The sequence below is a fragment of the Panthera pardus genome, unplaced genomic scaffold, assembly GCF_024362965.1.
Source record: "Panthera pardus isolate Hobbes unplaced genomic scaffold, ASM2436296v1 HiC_scaffold_11, whole genome shotgun sequence".
NCBI classification, from domain to species: Eukaryota; Metazoa; Chordata; class Mammalia; order Carnivora; family Felidae; genus Panthera; species Panthera pardus.
The window spans coordinates 73,258,878-73,282,399 of NW_026526666.1; the positions used below are offsets into that span (position 1 = coordinate 73,258,878).

Below are 23,522 nucleotides of genomic sequence, written 5' to 3' on the forward strand. Positions count from 1 at the left end.
CACAGTGACGGATGCTGTGTAAGGACCAGCCTGGCTATGACCGTGCATAACTAGCATCAGAGTTTTCAGACAGCTTTATTGAGGTATAACTGACGTACAAGAAACAGCACATGTTTAAATGATACAATCTGACAAGTTTTGACACATGTATACGCACTTGAAACTCTGGCCACCACCAAGATAATGCACATTATCTATCACCTCCGAAAGGTCTTCATCCCCTTGGTCATCCTCCTTGTCATCCCTCCGCCACCCTCCATCCCAGATAACCATGGGTCTGCTTTCTGTCAACGCAGATTAGTTTGCATTTCCGAGAATTTCATAAAAATGGAATCACACGCATTATGTATGCTCTCTCTCTTTTCTGGCTTCTTTCATTCAACTGGCTTTGACATTTGTCCATGTTGCTGCATGCATTACTAGCTCATGCTTTTTCGTTGCTGAGTAGCGCCCCATTGTATGGCTATATCACAATTTGTTTCTTTAGTCACCTGTCAGCGAGCATGTAGATCGTTTCCAGTCTTCGGCTATTACAAATAGAGCTGTTATGGCCTTTTGCCTACAAGTCTTTGGGTGAACATACTCTCTCCTCCATGTTGGGTAAATACCTACCAGTGGGACTGCTGGATTATAATGTAAGTGTATATATCTTTACAAGAAACTTCCTGGCGGTAAATGTGGCATTCCAACTGCACGCTTTGCGGGTGGAGCCATGCCCGAGCCCATCCTCACCAGAGCTTGGAGCCAGGGGCAGGTCAGACCCCATGCAGACTTCAGTTCCCCAGGATGGGGGCAGATGGTCATTGGACTCAAGATGAGTCTGAGGGGAGCCTCATCTGAAGACGGACGAAGCATGAGCAAGAAAGTAGCCCCAGGTGCCTCCGCAGCCCATCTTCACAGGTAGCCATAGAAGGGAAGTGGTTCATGACATAAAGGAACTGGAGGCAGGAGTCCTCTGCTCTTTGCCTCGTAGCCTCTTCCTTCAGGACCAGGGCTCTGACACCCTGCCTGGCTCCTGGGAACTCTTTTCCGGGGCTGGACTTTGCCCTGATTCCTGCATGCAGGCTGGAGTCCTGCTGTGGACCTCCCAAGTCTCTAGACCCAGACCCAGCTGCATCTGCTGACCTTGAGCCTACCCCAGCCCAAAGGCCAAGAGTTCCTAGAGCTCCTGCCTGCCTCAGCCTGTCTTTGACCTCAAGCCCTAAAAACGCCCAGTCGCCCTGATGGGGCCAGCTCTGCAGCCTGTCTGCCCCACGCTGACCTCGGTTCTTATGCCCAGAGGTGCTCACACCTGCTGAGCCACCCACCTGTCTTGCCCTAGTTAGGCCTTGGCTTCTCCCACCTGGACTATGTGTCGTCCTCTCCTGGCTGCTCAGCCTGGCCTTTCCTGCTCCAGCCCATTCCCCCAAACCAGCTGCCACACGTTGTCATTCGAAGACACAAATCTGACCGTGTCCCTCCCCAGCTCACAATCCTCCAATGGCTCCCCATTGCCTATGGTGGAAAGTTCTAGTTCCTTAGCCCAGCATTCAAGGCCCTCCATGGACCACCCCTCTGACCTCTCCAGGCTCCACTCCCTCTGTCCCTTGAGCCTTCCTTGTGCTCTAGCCATTGCAAACCATCTTTCACTGCCTTGATGCTTGCTGTTCCCACCGTATGCTACACTCTCTTTAAGTTCCTGTTCCTTCACCAAGAATCAGCCTTCCTTTGGTTCCTCCCTGGGTTTTTGGCACCCTGAGCAAAACTCCATGGTGGCAATAGTCACATTGTATTACCGTTGTCCCATTGTTGTTTGTTTACCCACTCAGCTGGCAATTCCACGAGAGGCTCTCATCTGCCTATGGCTTCATCCTGTGTCTGGCACGTGGCACCTATATGTTGAATGAATGAGGGAAGAAATGAATGAATGGCAGAGTGAGTGAGTGGGACAGTGACATCGCAGCACCCACACTGGTGACAGCTTGGGTGGGGGTTGGAGCAGGGAAGGGATTGTGATGAACCAGAAGGACTGAATAAAGGCACTGAAGACGCAAGGAGATGGCTCTGGCGGGGGGCAAGGAAGTTGTTGCAACAAGGTTCTCCCCCCATCTCTCTGCGTGGGTCCATCCTGTACCCAGGCTGCGTGCTCTGAAATCCCCAGAATCCCTGTCATTTCCTCGTGTTTGTTATTTCTGCTACCCCTGTGAGGAAATGCTCCTTGACCCTGCCCTTGAGAAGAGTTGCTCAGGACTTACCGAAGGCTGTTGGCTTCTTTGTGGGCTGGGGGGTGAGGTGGAAGCTGCACAGCTCACCCCTCCCCTGGGCACCAGGACCTGCCTGGCAGAGGCACCATGGGGAGAGCCTGAGAGCTGGGCAGGCAAGGCCTGAGCCATCTGGGAGAGGAGGTGGGGCCTGTGGGAGAGAAGAATCAGGAAGAATCAGGAGTCTGGAGGCTGGGCCACTGGGCGCTGCTGCTGTCTCTGTCTGAGCCCCCCGGGTGGGTTTCCTGTCCCAGTTCTCTTGTACTTAGCCACATTCCTGATGACGAAGCACACCATGCTCCGCCAGCTAAGGGAGCCAGGGCTGATGGAAAGTTCTGTAGGGGGAACGCAGAGTGTCTGCTTTATTCACCACTGTACCTCCAGGACCCAAAACCTCGCCTGGCACATGTGAGGGAGCTCAAGAACTGTGTCTGGTGAACGGACAGATGGATGGATGGACAGAGGGAAGGAAAGTTGTCCTGCTTGGGGCCAGGGGAGTAGCATCTCCGGGGTCTATCCCTGGTGGCAAATGTGGCCATCAGAATGTGGGACTCTCTTGGAGAGGGGGAGGGGGGTAAGGAGTCTAAGTCAGGGATTGCTTGTATTACCTCCCCACCTTCTCAAGATCTCTGCTCAGATCTTAGAGGTCTGGGATTGGTATTTCAGTGAGGCCTATCCCTGCTTAGAGATAGCCTCCTCCGCAGAGCAGGGGGTTCTCATACCTGGTTGGGCACCAGAATTTCCTAGGGAGCCTAGGTCCTACCTGACACCTACTACTCAGCATATTGCTGGGTGGAACCACAAAAATCTGTGTTTTTCTAAAGTATTCTGGGTGATTCTGCCACATGGACAACAGGCATAGGAACTAATGAAACGGCTCTGTGGTTCCCAGACACGCTCAGGCTCTCTCACCGCTGAGCCCTTCCTCAAATTCATCTCTCTACCTGCCCCCTCCTCTACCTGGGGAACTTCTGTACATCCTTTCACGCCCAGAAAACGCCACTTCCCCAGGAAGCCTTCCACACCCTTCTCCTACCCAGCCAGGCAGAACTTTTATCTCCTTCCTGTGAATTTCACAACACCTGTCACTCTGCTCGGTAATTATCTAATAATGGCTGCGCCAGTTTGCACCAGCAGCCTTGGTAAATCCTTCCAAACATCCTTGGAGGTAAATGATGATCATGATGATGATGACAGTGGAAGCAAAGACTGATTAGGGGAAAAGCCTGCTTGAAGCCATTAAATCCTCACAACAGCCAGGTGAGGAGGTACTATTACTAGCAGGCCCATCATACAGATGAGGAAACTGAGACCCAGAGAGGCAAACGCCCTTGCCCTGGGTCACCCTGGAAGTGGCAGAGCCGAGATCTACTCCCGGCACTGCTCCAGATCGCGCCAGATTGCACAGTCTTACCCACCACACTTCAGCCCTTTTACAAATAAGGACTGAGGCTCAGGGAAATATTGCCCCCAAACTCACCACTTTTTTTTTATATATATATATAATAATTTTTTTCCAAACTCCCCATTTCCATAAGTAGCACACACATTATTTACACCCAGGAGCCCTGATTCCCGAGCTCCACACTCCCACATGGCCCCTTTTTAAACATGTTGGTAAGGAATCCATAGGCCAAGCCCCATTCTAGGCTCCCTTTCTCATCCCATGATCCCCCCAGAGACCAGCCCTCTCCTCTTTCTGGCCTGGCCTGCCCTCTAAGCTCATTCCCATTCATCCTGCCCCACCTTGAGTTCCCTGGAAGGAACACCCAGCCCTGGCTGAGTCCACTTCAGCTGGCAGGCTGAAGTCCGTTCATTGCTGGCAAGTTTTTCTCCATTACTTCCCCATACAGCAATCTGGACTGAGTAGGCTGAGTCTGTAGAGGAAACAAGCCTCCTCCTCTCCCTGGGCCTCAGTTTCTCCATCTGTAAGGCAAACAGTGGTTGCCTTCCAGGGCTGAGAAGAGGCTCTGGTGATCAGAAGACAAGATGCTTTGCAAATACTGGTGGTGGTCCAGCCCCGAGTACCTCACTCCAGTGAGCATGCAACTCAGCACTGTTGCCCTGGCAGGTCACCGACCTTCCCTGTGCCCCAGCACCCCATCCAATGAGTGGGATCACAAGAAGACCTTTGCACAGAATCACCATGGGAATTGAACGCGGAAAGGCAGTAGGTACATATAAAGGGCGCCTAACACAGGCGTAATACCTCCCTAGGTAAATGGTAGCAGTTACTAAGTGAAGGGCCCTGCCTCCTTCTGAGGGAAGAGTGGAACAAAGTAGAATCATAGCTGTGAAGTCAAGCACCCTTTTGGAGAACTCCAGCAGTAAACTTGGCTCTCCGTGGTGGGTCCCCAGCCCAGTCATTCCACCCACTGAGAATGCTCTACTGGTCCAGCTGGGTGACAGCAGGGTTTTAAAATCACACTCATGTTTTCCAGTTCTGCTATTTATTAGCTGCACGATTGGGGGCAAGTTATTTCCCTTCTCTGGGCCTCATTTTGCCACATCTGTAAAGTGAGCAGGACACTCCCAACCTTTGAGGATCCCGTGAAAGTTACAGGTATCAGGCAAGAGAAAGAACATAATCCTTAAAGCTCTATTACCCCCACATTCTAGATGAAGATTCTAGATGAAGAAACTGAGGCTCAGAAAGGCTCCATTGCTTGCTGGCTCGAGTCCAGGACCCTTGCTACCACACAGGAAGGTGTCCCCCAGTTCATGAGTTTTTGAGGCCATGAGGAATGGCTCTGGCTGTTCAAGGCCAAGGACGCAGGGTCCCGCTTTATATGCCTCTCCTTACAACTCTCATTAGTCATAGCCAGCCAGGTCCAGACCTAACTATCAGGCCCTCCAGAGTGGGTCAGAGGGGAAAGAGCCAGACCCAAGATGGGTGTGGCAGCGTGGCAGGTGAGGCCATGTGCCCTGTGACTACCGGAAGACCCGCAGACACCAGACCGGAAAGCAGAGCACTTGTCCCTATCGACCGCACAGCGGGGACACAGTGACCTCATCTCCACTGTCAGGAGCTCAGCTGTCAGCACTGTGTTCCTTTTTACAGCCTGAGTCAGCGGACAGAAACACATTGCATCGCACTGGCTTTGTGTCCACTGATTTTAGACACAAAAGGGCCTAAAGGGCCACTTCTGAGTAAATGACAAGAACTCTCCTTAAGCCTCTGGGTGAGGCAACTTTTAATTTTCTCTCTTCTGAAGACGATGAGATACTATTTTTCACCGATCCAATGGACAAAGACAAAAAAGACAGACCACACCCAGTATTGGCAGAGGACTGTGAGAAGGGCAGGTCCCTTTACACTGGTAGAAGTGCAATGCATACCATGTTTTTGACGGGTGACTTGGCAACGCTTTAAAAATTCCTGTCCTTTGACCTCATAATCCCTCTCTTGAAAGGATTCATACCTAGTTCTTGGTACAAAGTTGATCTTCATAGAGTTGTTCACAACTGCCCTCAAATGAAAGCCACCTAAATATTTATCAATGGGGGATTGGTTAAACCAATGATAGTCTATCAGTCAACCATTAAAAGTCAAGCTGGGAAGAATATTCACTTACTGAGAAAGTGCTCCTTATAGATTAGACAACAAAGCAAATTATATTCAGAACAATTTGCATTGATACGAGCAGGCTTGATACGTTTCCCCACATTGGGGTTTGCCCACTTGGAATGCTCCCTGTTAGCCCCAGACACAAGGTTGTAAGGAAGCCCAGGCTACTGGAGACAGAGGAGAGTGTGACACCACGTGCAGAGACCGGCCCGCACCAAGTATCCCGCTGAATGCACCTGCATGAGGAAATTCAGCTGCACCACAGGGAGCAGAATTGCTGAATCCACAAAATCAGGAGAAATCACATATCATTGCCGTTTAAAGCCACTCAGCTTGGAGTGGCTTAGATAGTGGAAGCACCCCAGTGTTTTCATTTCCTAGATTTTTGAAATGTATGTAGACCCGTAGAACAGAGCACCTGTGACTGAGCACCCAGCTCCCGTGTGTGCCACCTGACAGAAGAGCCTTGGCTGAGCCCAGTTATTGAGTATCTACCACTGGCCCATCACTGCGTGGCTTTCGCAAACACCATCATGCACGAGATGGTTAGTAAATATTTATGGAATAAGTGAATAAATGTCTTAGCACACACTGCAGCCCTGTGAAGTAAGAGCACCTTCATTATGACTCAACTGATATTCATTCTTTAGGGAAAAAAATCAGAAAAATGCAGATATTACAAAAGAAGAAAATAAAAATTACCCCTAAGTCTACTACTCGTCATTTCAATTAATATTTAGCCTACATTTGTGTATAGAGATTCATTTACATTACATATGATATTTACTTTTAAAAATGGCATAAACATGCTTGTTCTGTAACCTGTTTTGTTCATCCAAAAAAACCCTCTTGACTTTCTTTCCATGTCAATGACGGTATATGTCCATTAAACATTTTTTTAAAATTTTTTTTAACGTTTATTTATTTTTTTGAGACAGAGAGAGACAGAGCATGAACAGGGGAGGGGCAGAGAGAGAGGGAGACACAGAATCTGAAACGGGCTCCAGGCTCTGAGCTGTCAGCACAGCGCGGGGCTCGAACCCACGGACCATGAGATCATGACCTGAGCCGAAGTCGGACGCTTAACCGACTGAGCCACCCAGGCGCCCCTAAACAACATTTTTAATGGGTGCACATATTTGCCTGTGTGCCTCCATCAGGAATCACACATCTTCCTCCGCCCCACCCCCACACAGAGGTGAGCCCTGCCAGCCTGGTATGTGCTCTATGACCCCATCACCTGACTATAGCCAATCGGACCCAAGATAAACATCTCACCCAAACTGGGCTGATATGCTTCTCTTGTCTACAAACTTAGAACCAGGACCAGGAGACAGGCAAATCAGCCTGAGGGTCGTTGAAATGGTCCCACGCATATTCTGGCATAATCTGCCTTGTGGAGACATGCCTGTCTGGGCAGAGAAAGAAGAATAAAGCAGGGATGAGCGACACAGACCATCCCTGTGGCAGCCTCCACGCTGATGGCACAGCTTTGTCAGCATCCAACTGCCTTTCTGCCCCTGGTTTGTGAGGCACCTCTGTATCCTTTAATGAATTCTCCTTTGTTGGCTGAAATTGGCTTAAATATATTGATACTTGCACCCAAAAAATCCTAACAATGATTACTCTAAGGGTATAAGAAAGATGGGACTCTCAGGCACAGAGAACCTCCCAGGCCTCTGGGAACCAGTGAAAAGAAGAACAAGCCAAGATAGAAGAATATCGCCCCAGCACCTGCTATAAGCAAGGCTCTACCAGCCACCTTCCAATACCAGGTACACAGGATGGAATGCAAGAAGCTGCCTGAGGGCAGGGCTCCACAGCTGAGCAGTCAAGACCCTCTCTTTATGCCATGGCCTGCACCTTCCAGCCTCAGCAGCAAACATCTATTGGGCACCTGCCATCTGCAGGTCACAGTGTTCAAGGCATAGATGCCCACAGATGCGTGGAGTTCTGTGCACGACTCCGGACAAGTCATTTCTACCTCTCTGGGCCTCAGTCTTCTCATCTGTACATAGGTTGACATGTGCAACCTGAACATCTTTCCAGCTCTCATACCCCTAAATCTAAGCCAGGGTCCCGGTCCCAGTGCTCCAGGAAGAAGGTACATATAACAAGCCCTAGCAGTGGCATCGCACCCTCCGAACACCTTCACTCATGGTCTCCTGGAATCCTGCTAACGGCCCCACAAGTCAGGGCTCATTAGGCCAATTTTAGGGTTGTGGAAACGGGAGACTCAGAGAGAGAGAGAGATGAAGCAACCTGCCTGAGGGCACACAGCTGCTGAATGGAAGAACTGGAGCCAAGTACTCCCCTGGGAGAAGGAACAAATTACCCGAACTTTTATTATCATAATTTTAAAGATGAGAAAAATTTATATGAGGTACCCAGACCAGTCAGATTCATAGAGACCCAAAGTAATATGGTGGTTGCCAGGGGCTGGGGGTAAGGTGATGGGGGTGACTGTTCAATGGGTAAGGAGTTTCACTTCGGGAGGATGAAAAAGTTCTGGGGATGGATGGTGGTGATGGTTGCACAACAGTGTGAATGCACTTAATGCCACCGGACTGTACCCTTAAAAGCGGCTAAAATGGTAAATTTCATGTTGTGTATATTTTACCACGATTTTTTTTTTTTTTTTAATGAGAAAAGTGAGGTCTAGCAAAATCAACAGAATGGGTGTAGAGCAGCTTATGAGAGTTCTAGGAACAGACTGGGTTCAGTTCTCAGATCTGCCACTTGTTTACTTGCTTGACCTGGAGCACATTACTCGAGAAATGTGCCTTGGTTAACTTCTTTGTGAAATGGAGTGGGTCTGGGATTGGTTATAAGAACTAAAGAAGATAATTCCACGCTGAGCACTTAGCCATGCGCCTGGCACACAGCAAATTGTCCATACACATGACTTCTTTTTTTTTTAAGTTTATTTATTTTGAGAGAAAGATAGAAAGCAAGTGGGGGGAGGGTCAGAGAGAGAGAGAGAGAGAGAGAGAGAGAATCCCAAGCAGGCTCCACACTGTCAGCACAGAGCCGGATGCAGGGGTCGAATCCACAAACCGTGAGATCATGACCTGAGCCGAAATCAAGAGTTGGACCCTTAACCGACTGAGCCACCCAGGCACCCCCCGCATGACTTTTTCTTATGACAAGGCCTCTCAACCCAGAGTCAGGAGGGCCTTGGAGGGTACCTGTTACAAGCTCCTCGTTACAAAATGGAAGAGACTGAGGCTTAGAAAGGGACAGTGACTGGCCTGAAGTCACCCAGCAGACCCGTAACACAGCCCAGCATGGCGGAACCACCAACCCTCTCTGAGTCCTCTGTCTCCAGCCAGCCCACGACACTTTTCCTTTTTTTAGAACTAAACTTCCATGGATTTGGGGCATTCATTTCAAGCCTCATGGAGGAAGGGAGGGTTTCTCTGGGGCGCCCAACTGGTTTTCACTCTCCCCCTTCTAAAGCATGAGTCAGCTCTGGTATAAACGGTGTGAGTCAGCCAGCAACTCCTGATGAATGTGCGTGTGACTGCCAGGTGGCATCCAGGTGGGGGCTGGGGGAGGGGGGTGAGCACAGCGTGACACCTGCTGGGTCGAGGCTGCTTGCTTGGGGAATGAGCTGTCTGGATCCCAATCGCCGCACGGTGGTATTCGGCCGTTAAGAAGCCCAGGTTTCATACCTTCGATTTGCTACCAGATCCCGCCTCTGGTGTGGCGTCTGACTCCTGCGCGTCTCGGTCTCCTCAACCGCACTGTGGAAATCTGAATAAATCTAGTCTTGCCCTCAGCACAAGGTGTGAAGAGGACGCAAGGAATGATGCGTGGGAAGGTATCTTACACACTTAAAAAAAGTTGCATCAGCATAAAGGGCAATGTCATTTTTCAGGAGAAACAAGTCTCTAAGAACAAAAGAGACCCCGGTCAGGCTGTTTGTTTTTCCCATCAGTCCTTGGGCTTCTCAGGGTCGCTGAGACGCTCCAGTCTTCTTGCTGGTCCTACCTTAGGGTGCCAGATTAATTCCTCAGACGCAACCTTAACAGAGAGTCTACTGGGCACGAGGCCCAGGGACAAGCTGATGAACCCTCCTCAGTGGCCCCCATAGGGTCAAGACTGTTCTGAGCTCCATTTTACAGAGACAAAACTGAGGCTCACAGAGAGAACACAACGTGTCAAATATGGTACCACTGGCCGGATGGAGCTGAGCCATAAGGCCAACTTCAGGACTGTTCCAGTACTCTCCCTGTCTGTGGGCTTGAGGAGGAAAGCCCTCGTGGCTGCATCAGGTCCCCTCCTTCTAACTCCAGAGGCCCCCAGAAAACAATACGTGGAAATCCAAAGAGGTAGATTCCTGCCACCCTGACGTAAACCCAGCTTTGAGAACGTAAAACACAGTTATCATTTTTTCAACTATTTATTATATGCCGGTCACCCGACAATCATTTTCTCACTTCCTATTCTCAATTGGTCTTTGAGGTACGTACTAATATTCCTCTCATTTTACAGTTGGGGAAATCGAGACTCAGAAAGCCTAAGTTATATGCCCAAAGACACACAGCTAGCAGATCTGTCTCCAATACCTGTGCTCTCCATACCACATATCACTGACAGACTCCTCACTCATTCATTCATTCTTTGCTTCATTTATTTATTAAACATTTACAGCCTCTTCCTTGTGCTCAGCAACTAGCTGGACAGAGAGAAGACAGAAGCCTGAGCCCCTGCCCCAAAGAGGTCGTTACCTGGGGAAAGATAAGGCTCAAATCATTGTAATCTAATTGATAAGAGCCAGACCCAGGCACATGCTTGTGCTGGTGTTGGGCCAAGTACCTGAACAAGTGCTGCTTGTCAGAGTTTTTATTTTTTTCATCAAGGTGCTAGAACTCACACTTACTACCTGATCTTGGTCAAATTACTTCACTTCCCTGAATCTCGGTTGTCTCTTTTACAAATGGGAGAGGGGCACCTGGGTGTCTCAGTCGGTTAAGCCTCTGACTTCGGCTCAGGTCATGATCTCCCGGTTCATGAGTTCGAGCCCTGTGTTGGGCTCTGTGCTGACAGCTCAGAGCCTGGAGCCTGCTTTCGATTCTGTGTCTCCCTCTCTCTCTGCCCCTCTCCTGCTCTCTCTGTCTCAAAAATGAACATGAAAAAAAATCTAAAAAAGAAAATGGGAGAGAAAAATATTTATCTCATCAAGTTCTTGTGGGAATTAAGTTAACTGGAATAATATTGTATTCATTCTTTCAACAACTATGTACTGAGTCCCAGCATGTGCCAGGTACTGTTCTTGGTGCTACAGATGCTAGGGCAAGTGGACTTACTTCGTTAAGTAAAAAAAGGAAAAAAATTAATCGAAGCATGATGTACATACAGAAAAGTGCAAAAATTGAAAGTGTATACAGCTGGGTGAATTTCTACAAACTGAACACACCCTGTAACTAACACCCTGATTACAAAACATTCCCTGCCGGGTCAGGGCTAGGATATAGCAAGTGAGGCTCTCACCTCCACAGTAAAATTTAAGGCGGGGTGGGGGGAGGGGTCAAAAAGTTCAGTCATCAAGATAAACAATGTTTCAATGTGGTATTTTTCAAAAACTCAAAGTTAACGCAAAAAAATCCATGATGACAAAATATCTAAATTTTATATGAAGACGGGATTAGTAATGGTACCGTGTTGAGTCATATGAAAGCTCAGGGTAAAAGGAAAATGTCAGTAATGTTGATCCTGCCTTATACCAGTCCCAGCGCTCATATCAGCTCCCCTGATAGTCACTGCCTTCCCTCCCAGGGTAACTATTATCCAGACTTCTAATCCCTCAGGTAAGTTTTGCCTGTTTCTGAATTTTGTATACATGAAATCACACTCTTTTGCATATGGCTTCTTTCACTCCACATTATGTCTGCGAGATGTAGCCATGTGTGGCATGCCTGGGAAAAATGTTTACACAAGGGAAGGATGCAGTGGCTGGGCGTTTTAGAGAGACCACTCTGGTGGCAAGTGGGAGCATGGGTAACGGGGGTTCTAGACTGTGCTGGCTCAGGGCCAGCGGGGATGAAGAGGAGGGGGTGGAGTCCAGTGATATTTTGGAAGGACAGAGTTCTTAGGACAGGATATTAGGAATGAGAGAGAAAGAGGAGTCAAGGAAGATGCTAGGTCTCTGGCTTAGGCAATCTGGTGGATAGAGGAGCCATCTCTGAGGTGGGGACCGTGGGGGGGGGGGCGGGGGAGGGGGAAGATGGATTTAGAGTTAAACAAAGTGAGTGCTAGGTAGGTACCTGTAGGACATTTAGAGGGCTCTCATGGAGGCAGCTGTACAGACAAGCCTGGCGCTCTGGAGAGAATGGAGAAGGAATATATTCCCTCTTTGTCCTCCAGCATTAGCGAGCAGGTGGTTGCCCCGATGAGAACGCTTGCAGAGATCCGGGGAAGGGTGCACGAAAAGATAAAGAAGGCAAACTGAAAAGTTCTCGGAGAGCGGGTGGTTTGAACAGGTGTGCAAATTAGAATGAAAATATTAAACAGAAAACTGTCCTGCTTGGCCCATCAGGCCTTCCCGGAGTCCAACACCGTGTTTACCTGCAGCCTGGGAGGATTTGAGTTGCAAAACATACTAAGGATTAGGGGCGCCCCGGTCCCAGCCAGGGCCAGCCCCCCTTGCATCAGCGGAGGCTTACTCAGCAACGGTTTTTCGCCTTTTCTCCGGGCAGCTTGCCTTTAAAGGCAAAAGGAAAAAAAAAAAAAAAAAACCTCTTCCCGGGCCTCCTTACTCACTCGAGGGTAGGGAGCCGCTAGGACCGCCCTGCACAGCTCCGCCCGAGCCCACGTGCGTGCTCTCAGGCACGCACCCAGGCGCCAGCAGCCGCTGGGCCACCTGGCACCGCCCCTTCAGTCCCAGAGAGCCCTTCCTCCGACTGGCTAGGGCTGGAACTGCTTGGAATCAGACCCAGAAAAAGTCGAGTTCCTTCCAGAGCTAAAGGCAGCCTCCAGGGAACAAAGCTGCCAGTGTGAGCACAGCTTGGGGTTGAGGGGGAGTGGAGGGGGCCCTAAGTCCCTCCAAGCTGAGCACCAGGACTCCACAGCCTCCTTTGCAGCCTTCTTTAAAACCTTGGGGTAGGGGAGGCTTGAGGGGAAGCTGAGATTTCCTTCGGTCCTTCCCCTGCTCAAAAACCCTCCATGGCTCCCCAACGCTCACTGAATAAAGTCTTAACTCCTATACCCTGGCATTTGAGGGGCTTTATGACCCCAGCTCTTCCATAGCTCCAGTTCTCCCTAACTTGATCTCCTCTCTCTCCCAAGTCCCTACGTGGCAGCCACAGGGGCTGCCTAGGAGGGGTCTGTGGTTTAGGCTGCACCTTCATGACCCCTTCCGGGCCTTTGCTCATGCTCTCTCTTCCCTCACATCCCAAACTTCCAGGCTCAGATGCCATTTAGGCTTTTTCTCTGGTGTTACCTCTCTGGCTGGAGTTAAATCCTGTTTTCCAGGACTCAGCCACCCCCCAAAATAAACTAGCCCACCTGAGAATCGAACCTCTGATCCAGTTAATAGCTTCTCATGAATTTACCTCTAAAAGGCAGCCTCTGGGGGGGTCATAAAACTTTTACAGAGAGAGAACACCCAGAAATGGAATTTCAAGCAGATAACGGGGGTCTCTTTGGGCAGATATGATGAAGTGGGATGAAGGTAAAGCTGTTTTTCTGGCCATTCTGCTTTGTCTTCTAATGCTACCCTGCACACAGGAAGGGGATTTGATTTGACATTATTAATTAATACTGTTTATTTGGATAAACTTTTACACATATCCATTTTTCCTCAGGCCGATCCAGGAGGAAATTGTTATACCTATTTTACAGATATGAGTCTTGAGGCTCAGAGAGAAGGGATTTGCTCAGTGATGTTTGGCAAATAAATTGCAGAACTGGGACTCAGGAGTCTGAATCCAGGGGTCCACCATCAGTTTCTGAGTATGGTCGAGAGATTCTTTCTTCCTTTTAGCAATTACTCTCTCTCTACCTGCTGTCTTTGCACATGTTCTTCCCTCTTGCAAGAATGGCCTTCCCTATGATCCACCTGGTGAACTCATGTTCAGCCTTCTAAACCCTGCTCAATATGCCCCCTCCCTTCCCTGAAGCTCTCTACTCCCTCTCCTTCTTCTGGGGTACAAGTTCTGCTCCTATGCACATTCTTATCCCTGTACACTCAACTTGGTATTATTGCTCTCCATTTCTCCTCTTCCATCCTTTCCAGTTTAGGGGCTCCATAAAGCTAGCAACAGACACGTATGTGTCTATCCCTGGGGAAGTGACCAATACAGGGCTGGTCTAGAGAAGGAAAGGAAGCCTGATGGTGAGTGTGGCCCATGGGCTGAGTGAGACATACTCACAGCTGGGAAGAGGCATGAACAATAGACTGAATGTGCTTGGAAACAAGGAGCTATGGAGAATTTGAGCAGGGAAGTGGCAAAACCAAAAAGGTACTTAAGGAAATACTGGAAGCGTTGGCAGGAAACAGGCAGACTAGCTACTCATCTGATCGTTCATTATCACCTGCCTTCACTCCTTCACCATGTGTCTCCACCACAGAAGCCGTCCTCAGGGTGCTCCGTCTAGGGGAGGATAGGAAGGACCAGCAGCACACTAAGAAACACCAAAGGTATGGGGTGCCTGGGTGGCTCAGTCAGTTGAGCGACCTACTCCTGATTTTGGCTCGGGTCATGGTCTCATGATTCATGAGTTTGAGCCCCATGAACTCTCTCCCTCTCTCTCAAAATAAATAAACCTAAAGAAAGAAAGAAGGAAAGAAGGAGGAAGAAAAAGAAAGAAAGAAAGAAAGAAAGAAAGAAAGAAAGAAAGAAAGAAAGAAAGAAAAAGAAAGACGGGCCCAAGGGTAAAGAAGATAAAGATTCTCTCTTGGGGGACTCTGGGACACTTTCCAGAAGCCCCATTCCAGAGGTACTTTGTGCAGTCTAAAGCATTCTGGCACACTGAGGGGGGAAGTGGAGGGAATCGGGCAGAGGGAACAACCCGAGCAAGAGTAGAGATGTAGAAAATGCCGGTGTGGAGGTGAGGCAGAGCTGGTAAACTAAGCAGGCTGGGCCTTGCTCCCTCTCCGGCAGCATCAGTCACACAGGGCATGACAGTGAAGGTCAGGAATGGAGGTGAGACCAGAGGAGCAGAGGCCCTGCAGACAGCAGGGAGGGAAGGAGGATGGGGTGGTACAGAAATTGAAATCAACAGGACTTGGTGGCCACTGGTACCTGAAGAAGAGGTACCCCCAAGCTTTCCAGGCTGAGCAGCTGGTTGACCACAGAAATAGGAGCCGCCTGCAGGTGTGTGTCCAGAAGGGGCCTGCTCCTCCTTCCAGAGCTCCGGGCCCAGCCAGGGGGCCCCCTCTGCAGCAGTGGACACACAGCCCAGACAAACGAGTCCAGGAGTCATGTGGTCAGCTCAGCCTGCTCCTTTCCAGCTGAAAGTAACCCCTCTCTGTCCCTCTCCACAGGAAAAGGGACGCTCTGCCTAACCTCGGGACTTTGGACTGGGGGTCTTTGCCTTCACTGTGTCTCAAGTAAGACACAGTTTAGAAGAGGAAAGAAGGTGAAGTAATACCACTACCCCTAAGGAGGACTTGCTGTGTGTCAGCAAGCGCTGAGTACTTCATGGATTTATCTGGAAATTATAACTCTCACGACAGCACATGAGGTTGAAGTTGGTATTAATTCCGTTTTACCCGTAAGAAAACCGAGGCTCAAAGGCCAGCACGTTGCCTGGGATCATGCTAGGGCTGGTATACAATAGAGCTGGCTTAAACCCAAGGCCTCCTGTGCTCTTAACGTTCGTATTTTTCACACTTACCTGTTGCCATAGACTCACATGTCCTGTCAGGAGTAGAGAAGACTTCATAAAGGAATGATGCGAAAGCCCAGAGAAGAGGTGGGTATGGATTTTCAGGCAGAGGGCCCAGCCCGTGCTAAAGCAAGGCTTGGCTGGCAAACAGGAATGTTGGGGGTGGACGGGGGTTAGGAGAAAATCTCGGAGCGAGACCTCCTGTAGTTAATCTAACAAATACTTAAATAGCACTTAGCACGAAACAGACACTGTTCTAAACACTTTATAAATATTAACTCACTTAATCTTAACAAACCTATGAGGTGGCACTATTATTGTCCTTAGTTTACGGAAGTTATCTGGCGGCGGAGTAAGGACTCCACAGAGTCCTCGCTCTTAAGCGCTACCCTACGCCGCTCCCAATTTGCCGTACAGCCGGGTACCAGCTCCACCATTTTGCTAGAAGTCCCTGAGGCTCAGAGAGGTGTGCACACTTGTTTAGCGTCACACAGCGAGCGCGCTTCCTGGGACCCAGGGCACGGGCAGCGGGAGAGAACCGCCGCCAGAGCGAAGGGCGGACAGGGCGCCTTCCAGCCCTCATCCCCCGACCCCTCCCCCACCCTTGGCCCCCTCCCCGCGAGCCCCGCCCCGGACGTGCCCCAGGCCCCGCCCCCAGGCTCTGCCCACACACCCCACACACACCGGCAGCGCCAGCCAATGGCTGGGGTCCTATAAACTCTACCGTCCGCGCGCTCGAGGCAAGAAGCTAGAGGTAGCCCCGGCTAGCGCGGAGATCGTGGGCCGAGGGTCTTGGGAACGAGCTCGCCAAGGAGCAGGAGGCCAAACGACCGGAATCAGAGTCGGAGTCTCGGAACCGGAGCAGAAGCCTGAATCGGAGAGCGCCGCCCGTCCGCCCGTCACCGCCCGCGCACCCGGCGCTGCCAGAGCCTCCGGCGCAGCGCGGCCATGGAGCCTAGCAGCAAGGTGAGTCGCGCGCTCGCGGCGCGGGCCCTCCCCGCCCGGAACAAAGGCGCAGACCCCTCCGACCCTCCGCCTGCCCGAACCTCCCCCGCCGCCCCTCCGCGCTGTGCGCCCGAGGCGGGCGGCGCGCCTCTCTGAGCCTTCCTCGGCGCTGGCCTGCAGCGCCGCGCTCTGCCGGGGCAGGGGACGCGGGTGCGGATGGGTTCGGGATGTGGCGGGCGCGAGGGCGCCGCGTGCGTAGTTGGCGCCCGCATTGAGTATCTGGCTTCCTTCCGGGGGCGCCGCGCCGTCCACGCGGCCCGGCGGGGCCAAGGCACCCAGGGCCCTGGCGCGGCACGTCGCTCACGATCTCCCCGGCGGAGGCCCCGCGCCGACTCCTCCCGAGGCGGGGGAGGGGGCTCGAGCGCGGCGCCCATTGGCTGAGCGAGCCGAGCCCCCGGCCCGGCCCCGGCCCCGGCGCGCGGAGGCGGAGGGACCCGCCCCCACTCGGCAAGCTCGGAGCCGGTGCTCCCCTTTCCCGGGGGGCCGCACTCCGCGCGGCCTGCTGCTTGGCGGTAGACACGGCCTCGCGCGGTCCCGGAGCCAGTCCTCCGAGGTTCCGAGGCGGAGGGCACTTTTCTCAGGCCGGGGCTTCAACTCCAGGATGCCCGGCTCCAGGGCGGAGAAGGAAAGCCGGCCTCCGAGGCCCTTCTTTCCGCGTAGTGCAGGCCCCAAAGCTTTGCCGAGTAGCGGGGAAAGGAGCTCCAAGGTGGCATGTTTCCCTGCTCGGGCGGGGCTGGCGAGGGCCGGGTCGAGAGAGCACCCGAGAGAGTGCGAGCCCCTCGGGACCGGCCCGGGAAGGGGTCCCTAGCCGCCACGGAGAGAGGAGCGCACGCCAGGAGCCCGGGGTCCGGCGGGCACTCCGTACTCTGAAGAGATGTGGTCTCTTCCTCGGGGGGAGAACAACTGCCTAGATAAGATCTCTTTTTTCATCTGTAAAGAGGCTTGTCTTGCAGGGGATCTTTGTGACTTTCCCAGAACGGTTCCTTTTCAACAAATATTTGTTGATCTCCTCCTGTGTGCAGGGCATTGTTTCTTCCCTCCCTTCCCCCTTGTATAGAGTATTTGCAAGTGACTTTTTAATTTGAAAAGCTCCCTCTTGAATTTTCCCAGCTTCTTGGCAGGGGGAGGCACGAGGGTGTCTCCCCCCCCCCCCCCCCACACACCCCTTTTTTAAAAAAGTCTGGAAGGCGGGGAGAGGACTGAACTCTACACTGCCCTTCCTGTGGGCTGTGGAGGTGTGAGCGGGACCCAGCGGGTCTTGCCTGGGCAGAGTGGCGCCTGACTGACGCTGGGCTGTCCTCTCAAGGGGTACAGAGGATCTCCTTCATACCTGTTGAATCCAGACAGCTTGTTTCACCCCACCCTGGCCCTTGGGTTTGAGTTGAGACCCTGAGTCGGGAACCCCACATTCATGGGTGAGCCATTATGCTCGGATATGAATATAACAAAATAAAAATAAAACAAGAAGTGAGTTTTAGCTGGTGGTGAGGGCTTGAGACCTTCAAGTCCAGATACTTGCTGTTTTATCCAGGGCCCTGATAGGCCACTTAACCCCTCTGGGCCTCAGTTTGTCTTCTGTAAAAGAGAATGGCTTTTTTTTTTTTTTTTTTTTTTTTTACTTCCTCAACAGTAAGAACTGTTCAGCAGGACCTGGGTGTTTATTTGTGGAGTGGATAAATGAACATTCTGAGCAGAGACAGAAAAGTGCAGGAGAAAATCAATAGCCACTTACAGTTTACTAGGCTCTTGGCTAAAATACCATGGTGTCACTGACCCTCCATATAGCCCTGCTGGTTCACAGGTCTGGAGCTCAGAGAAGGGAGGTAATTTTCCTGAAGTCACACAGTTAATAAATGGCGGGGCTGGATCTAAACCCAGGCTAGTCAGAAAGGGCTTTCAGTCTCCACTGCTCCCTTTCACCACAGCCTTTCTTGAATTTTGGGCTCAAGGGAGTTTGCCTAAACTCTCAAAGGCTGCCTTGTATGAGCTGGTTCTCAATGCTGTAGCTGGTAGGTGTTTTTCATGCAATACGCTCCAAACTTGACTGTCTGCCCATCAGTAAATAATTTTGGAGCACCTCCTTCTCGGTGGTTTATTTAAAAATTCGTGTATATAGCCCTGTTACAATAGTAGACTATATGACTACATAAAATAGAAATTTAAAAAGACACAGGTAACAATTATGGTAAAAAACCACACTTTTTTTCCCCCTCCTAAACCCCGTGTAGGTCATTTGTATACATTCTGGAATAAAACTTTTTTTCTTTGGAGACTGCTGATTTGGTCAGCAAGCACAGCCCTTTTTTGTGCAGGATGTTAAGACTGAGGCCTAGAAGGGTTATGGCCCTTACCCAAGGTCTTTTAAACCAGGCGTGTCTGACTCTGAAGTTTTTGGTGTTTTTTTTGTTTTTTAATTTTTTAATTTTTTTAGATTTTTAAAGTAGCCTCTTCACCCACCGTGGGGCTCAGACTCACAACCCCAAGGTCAGGAGTTCAGGCTCCACCAACTGAGCCAGCCAGGCGCCCCTGAAGTTCTTTCTGCTGTGTTCCCCTTCATCTCCTATCACTGAGAATAGATTCAACTGACTTCCCTGTGTTCTACCGTGTCCTCTGCGCATGGGGCTGAATTTAACTGAATGGGGGGACAGGTTGAATGCCTCCCCTCCCAGCCAAGGGTTCACTCATGCCCCCTCTTGGGCAGCAGGTGAGCCCTCCCCTGGGACATCTCATGCAGCCCTTTGTGAAGAATTCCTGGCTAGTTCCCTGTGGTGCCCTGGGTCTCTGCGGGATCTCTGCTATCTTGCCTTCCAGATGAAGGAGAAATCAGACATCTGCAGGGCTCCTCAGCTCCTCAGTGGTATGAAGAGCTTAGACTTTAGAAGTCCCGTGGATGTGGTTTTGAATTCCAGTTTAGCTCAGTTCCCTCATCTGCAGAGTGATGTAATTTTTTATTAGAGTGTCTGTAAGAATTCAGAAAAAAATGTGTCTGTCCCCATAGATGCTCCATAAATGTTCCTTGCTTCTTTGGACTCCTATGATGCATTAGACTTACCTTGGTCCCAGGTGACCTGTACCTGGGTGGTGGCCTCTGTCTGTCCAGAAGCCTGGCGTTCTGACAATGTGAGCTTTTGGGGAGCCCCAGAATCCCCAGGCCACGAGTGTTGGTTGGTTGGGTAAATCATTAAAGATCCCACTGACCAATTCTTCTGCAGCAGGGTTTGTTGGGAAGCCAGGTTGCAGAGGTAGCACCTGGCTAGGAGTGCTGGGCCCAGAGATGGGTCAGCTAATGTGGCTGTGTTGTCTCGTCTGTCTCATCTGTGAGGGAGATACGAGCCACAATTGACATCACCGTCCAATGAAAAATGACTTTCCCAAGGTCACACACTGAGCCTTCTACTGCAAAACATGCTGCCAGCCTTTCTAGGAAGACATGAGAGGATAAAGGAAAGTTGGAGCAGGAAGGGACTTTCAGGTGCATGACCCAGCCCTCCGTTTGACAGATGGGGAAAATGAGGCCTGAGAAGGAAAGAAACTTGTCCAAGATAAGGGTGTCACAAAAAACTTGTGACGTTCTACAGTATTAAAAAAAAAAAGGTGCTTTTTCCACACCCTTGTGTTCTGTGCCAACCCTCCATTCACCCCAGATGAACAAGAATTCCCACACTCCAGGACTTGCCAAGCTCCTTCTGGGTGCAGTAGGAGTTTCAAAGGTGGATTACATAGGGGCACCTGGGTGGCTCAGTCAGTTAAGCGTCTGACTCTTGATTTTGGCTCAGGTCATGATCTCATGGTTTGTGAGTTCAAGCCCCTCATCGGGTTCTGTGCTGACAGTGGGGAGCCTGCTTGGGATTCTCTGTCTCCCTCTCTCTGCTCCTCCCCCATGCTCATGCATGCTCTCTCTCTCAAAATAAATTTAGAAACATTAAAAAAAAATTTTTTAAGAACAGTTTTTTGGGTGCCTGGGTGGCTCAGTCATTTAATCATCCAACTTTGACTCAGGTAATGATCTCATGGTTTGCATCGAGCTCTCTGCTGTCAGCAGGGAACTTGCTTTGGATCCTCTGTCCCCTTCTCTCTCTACCCCTCCCCAGCTTGTTCTCTCTAACCATGCGCTAAGTAAATAAACTTAGAAAAAAAAAGTCTTTTTTTTTAATGCTTATTTTTTTATTTATGTAAAACCGACTGAGCCAGCAGGCACTCCCCCCCCCCAATTTTTTTTAAACAAACAAATAAATAAGAGTTGGATTAGACATAACTTGACAGCTGAAACCCTTCTGTGAATGGAAATAAAACATGTCTTCACAAAAACACGACCTTGGGGAAGTGACTTTCCTCAGAGCCTTGATTTCCTTCCCTGGAGTGGAGCCTGCTACCCCGTGGCAGGTATGGTGAAGCTGGCCAAGTGCCCCAACTCAAGGGGGAGGCTGTTGAGGTGGGAAGACCTTTTGTTGGGTCATTTTGGGTGCACGGACAGTATAAACATATCCACGATGATCCTTGTCCCATGCTGAGCCATTTGGGGACCCAACTCTACTTGCCCCAGAGCTGGGTCAGTCCCAAATCCTCCGTAATCAGCTTGTGACTTCTGGGAGCTCAGCTTTACCCAGTGCCTCCTGGTCACGAGGTATAGGGCCTAGAGCTCTTCTCTGGCTCCAAGGGTACAGGCATTCAGTTCCCCCTCCCCCAGGGCTGGCAGAGCTGGGGAGGCCTGGAACAAAGGGAGAAGTGTGCAGCATTGGCTTGGGATCTGCAGCCTCACCCTTCCCCCGCCTCACTCCTGGGCACGCAGGTGACAAAGCCACTCAGTTGGGTAACTGGCATCCCAGGGATGGTGGAGACTGAGAAGGCTCCTGGTTGGCCTCGTGGTCTCCCAGAGGCTGTGACCAGGCCGGCAGGCCCAAGCCTGGCCGCCAAAACAAACCTCTGATTGTTACCTCCCTCCGTGGGAGGGGTGGAGTGGAGCCCAAGGCTCTGCCATCCGGCCACAAAGCCAGGGAGGCAGTAGCTAATGCATAAATGTTGGGGTTTTATAGTAACTGAGCAGGGCTCCCAGGCCTTGAACTCAGGGCAGAATGAGGGCAGAGTTCACCCTCTCTAAGACCTCAGCACCAATACCTTGCTGGTTTTCGCCTCCCTGGGGAGGGCTTCAGCATCCTGAAAGGGGAGAGACCTCTTGCCACACCCAGCTTATGGAACCTTTGGCTACTGAGGCCTCAGCTGGACAGGACATCTGCCCAAATTTCCTAGCCCACGGCTGGCCCACCACTGTCATTTGGGAGTCGGGCCGGGGGCAGAGGAAGGCATCCATCAGAAACAGCTCTACCACTTGACCTCAAGCAAGCTACACACCTCCTGTTGGAGCTTGTTTTCTCAAGTGCAGTGGGGGTCGTATCCACCTCTCTGGGTCAGGTTGAGGATTTTAAAAAATTACAGAACTGGTGGAGTCAGTCATACAAAGCAAAAGAGTGAATGTTGTCTCCCAGTTGTAATGGTTTGGTGTTTACCCTCACAGACCTCTTTCTGGGCATGTGTATATATGTGCCTATAAATGTGACTTTTATGTGATTGAATCTCACTCTCTACATAGTTCTGAGCAGCCCATCCTGTTCACTCACCACCCCTCAGAGGTAAATATTTACAGGTGTATTTGCTCTGCCCCTACAAGCCAAGTGCCATTGTACAAGTTCATTTTCTTCTCCTTCCTTACACAAAATGTATATCCTACACATTATTTTTCACCTTGCTTTTTCCCTTAACAGTCTGCCCTGATGCTCCCTTCATCAACAGCTGCATAATATTCCATTACAGGCATATCCCACTGTGATTAAGCCATAGCACTCCCATCACTTTCTTCATACCACTCACCGCCTGATGTATTTTAGGTATTTATTTTCTGCCCGCCCGCCCCCAACTAAAATATCAAGTTCCGTGCAGGCAGGGGTTTGCTGTAGTTTATTGCCGAATCCCCATTAACTAGAGTAGTGTTGGGAACGTGCATACAGGTATGATCTTCCCTTAGTAATGTGTTATTAGGAAACCTTTCTTGTGGAGAAAAAGAGGTCTGAAGGGAAGGGGCTTTTTCAAGGTCATGCGAGTGCGGGGCCGGGGGGGGGGGGGGGGGGCGCTGGGACTTGAACTTGTCTGCTGCCAGGGACCTCTGCATATTCCCGTGGTTTTACCAAATTAATTTCATCAAGGTCGAATTGGTGCCCGTCTCACTACTGAATGGGTACCTGTCAGGGGTGTCGGTTTCTGCAGATGTCCAGGGCCTGACCAAGGCCCATGCATACAACCCTGCTTGTTTGCTTTTAACATCCCATTTTAGGACAAACACCTTTTTGGTTTTTTAGAGAGAATGATTCGGTTTTACGTGGAAGCCTTTGAAAATCCTGTGCAGTTCATGTGTTAGGTTTGCACATAGCCGTTCAGAGGACATAGGGCTTCAGGCAGAGATTGATGAACTTTTTCTGCTCTGTGGGCCATATGGTCCCTGTGTGCCATTGTAGTGCAAAAGCAGCTATAAACAACATATAAATCAATGAGTGTGACTGTGTTCCAATAATATGTTCTTAGTGGTCACTGAAATTTGAATTTGGTATCATTTTCATGTACCACAAAATATTAGTCTTTTTTTTCCCAGCCACTTAAAAATGTAAACTTCGTTCTTAGCTGGCAAGCTAGATTTAGCCAACAGACCATAGTTTGCCAACCTTGGCTTAGGGCAAAATCTACCCAAGTGGCCAAAGTTTTCTGAGCTCTGGCCTGGGCTGTCCTGGCTCAGACTGGCCAAGGCCCAAAAGTTTCTAGAATAGAATTTGACCTACATAGGAAGCACCAGGTAGAAACCTTGTTTCCTTCAGGGAGAGTACCCGGAA

General features: G+C 50.5%; 1 protein-coding gene and 1 long non-coding RNA gene across 5 annotated transcripts in view; one reads left to right on the plus strand and one right to left on the minus strand.

Annotated features, from left to right (window-relative positions):
• Positions 1 to 16,253, minus strand: part of LOC109254909 (uncharacterized) — an 82,227-nt gene extending 65,974 nt beyond the window's left edge. For 2 of the 4 annotated variants that reach the window (XR_002075015.2, XR_002075016.2), the window contains exon 1: positions 15,652 to 16,253. This is a non-coding gene — a long non-coding RNA (uncharacterized LOC109254909). Of the gene's footprint in view, positions 1 to 58; positions 1,872 to 7,086; positions 7,221 to 15,651 lie in introns of those variants that run through there. The other 2 variants (XR_008420060.1, XR_002075014.2) reach the window with 2 other exon arrangements.
• Positions 16,254 to 16,395: 142 nt separating this feature from the next.
• The window catches only part of SLC2A1 (solute carrier family 2 member 1), a 28,660-nt gene continuing 21,533 nt past the window's right edge, over positions 16,396 to 23,522 (plus strand). Inside the window, 1 exon segment of the mRNA XM_019429237.2 lies at positions 16,396 to 16,608. Coding sequence (XP_019284782.1) covers positions 16,591 to 16,608 — 18 coding nt within the window. The 5' untranslated portion in view covers positions 16,396 to 16,590.